General features: G+C 49.1%; 1 protein-coding gene across 1 annotated transcript in view; it reads right to left on the minus strand.

Annotated features, from left to right (window-relative positions):
* Positions 1-3528, minus strand: part of Bnip3 (BCL2 interacting protein 3) — a 20273-nt gene extending 16745 nt beyond the window's left edge. Inside the window, exon 1 of the mRNA XM_021210334.1 lies at positions 3385-3528. Within this exon, the coding sequence (XP_021065993.1) occupies positions 3385-3415 (31 nt within the window). The 5' untranslated portion in view covers positions 3416-3528. The remainder of the gene's footprint in view (positions 1-3384) is intronic.
* Positions 3529-3740: the final 212 nt, after the last annotated feature.

Genomic DNA, 3740 nt, shown 5'->3' on the forward strand with positions numbered 1-3740 from the left:
AGTGCTGGGATTAAAGGCGTGCGCTACCACGCCCGGCAAATAAATCTTTTTTTTAAAAAAGGAAAAAGAAAAAAGAAAACAGTTAGAGGTTCAAGCAAATATGCTGATAAGCTCAAGCAGGACAGCATCCAGTGAGAGCTAGCAGTCCTCAGAAAGGAGCAGGCACCCACACAACCTCCAAACAGGAACATAATGCATGCCACAGGAGAATGATGCACTTGCTATAGCACTCCCAGAAAGCCAAGTAAGGGGGCACCAAGTCTGGGGGAAGCACTGCCCCAAACCACACAGGACTTCTCCAGAAGCGGCCATTGCTGTCTCCACACCTAAACAGCCCCTTGGGTTAACTTAGGAGGTTGGTAAATGGTTCTGAACAGAATCTGCCTAGTACATAACCTAGAGTACTGGCTTCCTTTTCAGTCACACACACAAATGTGCATTTTATTGAAAGTGTCTCATGTAGCCAGGTTGGTGTTAAACTCCTGATCTTCCTGCCTCCATCTCCCAAACACTGGGATTACAGGCTTGCATCATCTTTGTACCTACTGGATTCTAAGACTAGTGAACTTGTCTCTCTGCCTATCGTCAGGCTGTGCCTCTCTAATACATCCTGCGTCAGGTGGTTCCAGGTATCCCTGTTACTGAGCAGTCTGTGCCATGTCCTTAACTGAAGTAGTCATCCTTATTTCCATCCACTTAACCTCTGGATCTCACTGGGACTATTTGCAGAGGTTCAGCTAGAGCCAAGGAGAAACCCCTTCAGTATATCCATGTTTTCTCTTCATGCAAGTCTGTCCTTGACAGTTTGCCTATAGCCAACAGATCCACTCATCAGAACCAGTTGCAAACAGGGCAGCTAGCTAAGTGAATGAAGACTTATTACATCTATACAGTGGACCTTTCAGGAAAGGGCAGCAACTAAGGCACAGAAATATCACAATACTTATCTCTCCTCTAGCATGCCAGAGTCATACAGAGAAGAAAGCCAGCCCTGCTCCTAAACACCTTTCAGTAAGATGGATCAGAGGTAAAAAAGGGAACAGAACCAATCAGTGTTGTGGGTAACGCCTTCAGGAGCACTGGTCCCAGAGGTTGCTATGGGGAATATTTGCTGTCCCACCTACCAACAAGGCTTCCACAGCTCTCAGCCTCAGAAGTAAACACGAAGCGGCAAACAGCCTCAGCTCTGACTCCAAGCTGGGATTCACATTTCATAGGGCAGCTGAGATACCCCATGTGACTCAAGTGACCCCTCCTACCCTGAGCTAGACAGTGAGCCAGTGCTGAGCTGCACGTACACCCCAAACAATGGCCCAAATCCTTAGCCTGAGTTTCCACACTGTAACCATCTTTTTATAGAATAAGCAAAACAGAAAAACACAAATCTTCTTAACCCTTGAAACGTCCGATGACAACCTTCTGCCAATGACTCAGCAGTCTGGCATGCATGTCAGCTGAGTGTATGTTAACTGAGACCTCTCAGCAATACTCAGAAACTTCCATAGATGAAACCTTAACAGCATACAGTGTCAGAAATCAAATTTCAACTAGCTACGAAAGTGACGTTACAGAAAACATCACTTGATCTCTTAAGAGAAAAGATAAAAAAACTCAATCAAAAAATTCCAACTGTTTGATGTTTGACATTAGGGAGAAAAACCTGAATTACACATTTTTTTTTAATGTGGCTGTAGTTTGAAAATACAGATTCTGTAATGTGTCAGGCTGATTAAATTCTACCTACTAAAATCTTGTTTAGGGTAATAAATGCAGCTAACTAAGTGTCTCTTAATGAAAGCTTTTTAAAAACTCTTTTAACACAACACTGCTCTGTGTTACCCTATTCCAGCACTCCAGAACACAGAAACCCTGGACAGCATAGTCTACACAAGTTCTAGGACAAGCTAGAGCTGTACAGAAAAACCACATCTTCTCACTAAAGTAGGTACTGTGGCCCACACCTTTAATCCCAGCACTAGGGAGGTGGAGGCAGGCAGATCTCTGGGAGTTCACAGTGAGACCCTGCCTCAGGGGGGAAAAAAAAAAAACTGACACTAAAGCATTCACTTAAAAGGTTTAGAAAGCCTCTCGTGTTTACCGACATGCTCGGTTTACTTGGTGAACTCTTGCTTCAGAGAATACAAAGGTCAACAGGATCCTCCTCCAGTCTCGGGTCCTGAGGATTAAGCCTCAACTCAGACCCACCAGGTGGCTCTCAGAAATGTACAATGGCACATAGCACCCAGGGCAGCCTTGCAAAACTAGCAGCTGTCTGGGCAGTGCTAACAGTCTGTAAAGGCTGGTGCCAGGAGAGCCTTTTTTTGTTCTTTGAGACAGGGTCTGGCTACAGAGCCCCTAACTAGCCTGGTGTTGCTGTGTAGTCCAGGCTAACCTGGAATTTGTCAAGACTCAGCTTCACCCACCCCATGATGGGATTTTAGGTGTGTCACCACACCCAGCCTCACTTCCATTTTAACCTACAATCATTTCACTGCTTGCAGTGGGCCTACTGAACTGAACTATAAGCACTATACCCTCCTTTTGAGCTGTCGTAGCTTCTTCCACACTACCACCAGCCCTACCCCCTCTGTTTTCCTCTTTGTAGACTTGGCTGTCCTGAAATTCACTCTGTAGACCAGGTTGGCCTCGGATTTACAGAAATCCACCTGCCTCTCCCTCCTGATTGCTGGGATAAAAGGCTTGTGCCACCACTGGGCAGCTATCCCATCTCTTAACTCTAAAACTTGACAGATGTCTGAAGCCCTGTATCCTCCATGAGGAATTGGTAACAAAGCAGGCCAGGGGTAAAGATTGGGGGAAAGGGGGCGCGGCGGCAAACCCTGTTAATTCCAAATTCCAGCTACTCTAGAGGCTGAACCAGGAGGATCCCAAGTCCAAAACCAGTATGTCTTAAAGTATAAAAATGAAAACTGGTAGTGTTGCTCAGGAAATGAGCACTTACCCAGCACGTTCAGATCTGGTTCTATCCCCAGTACCCAGTAGGAAAAGTGAGAAGCACTACAGTCATAAATACTAATGACTTCAATCAAAGCACTGAAAATTCAACCTGCAACCTCTAGCTCACTTAAGCAACTCTAAAAAGGGGGAAGCCAAAGGCCTGAAAACTGAGCTACTCGGGAAACTGAGGAAGGAGGAGCGCAGAGTTCGAGGTTCCCTGTTCAAGTCTGAAAATACACAACTATGACAGTGTGAACAACAGAGCACGAAGGAAAGACCCGGCCCGCCTGGGAAGGAACTGTCTGTAAGATGCACCTAGGCTCACCGCCCAGCCCCGGCTGCACGAACTGCATCGCGGCCTCCACTCACCGCACCCCAGCCCGCGACCCTTCCGCCTCCGCGGCCCCTCTCGGCCCACAGCCTCACCCTGCAGGTTCTCCTCCCCGCTCTGCGACATGGTGGCTCGGCAAAGGAGCCCGAGCCCAACTGCGACAGGCCTGGGAGGCGGTCACCGAGAGGTAGCAGGGGCAGCCTGCACCGCTCAGTTCTGAGGCCAGGCGACACGGGACTGAGGGACAAGGGGCGGGGCGGGGCGGGACGCACGCGGCGGCGGAGCCCATTGGCTGGGGGGCGGGGCCTGCAGGTGGGGGAGGAACGCGGGGGAGCGTGTGGCACGTGCGGCGCGTGCGCGGGGTATGGGCGGGACCCGAGGCAGGGGTGCGCGGGAGGGCGGCTGTTTTTAAGGTCTAGTGCAGAAGTGGACCGGGGGCTGTGCCTGAGTC

Source organism: Mus pahari, chromosome 1 (assembly GCF_900095145.1).
Source record: "Mus pahari chromosome 1, PAHARI_EIJ_v1.1, whole genome shotgun sequence".
Lineage (NCBI taxonomy): Eukaryota > Metazoa > Chordata > Mammalia > Rodentia > Muridae > Mus > Mus pahari.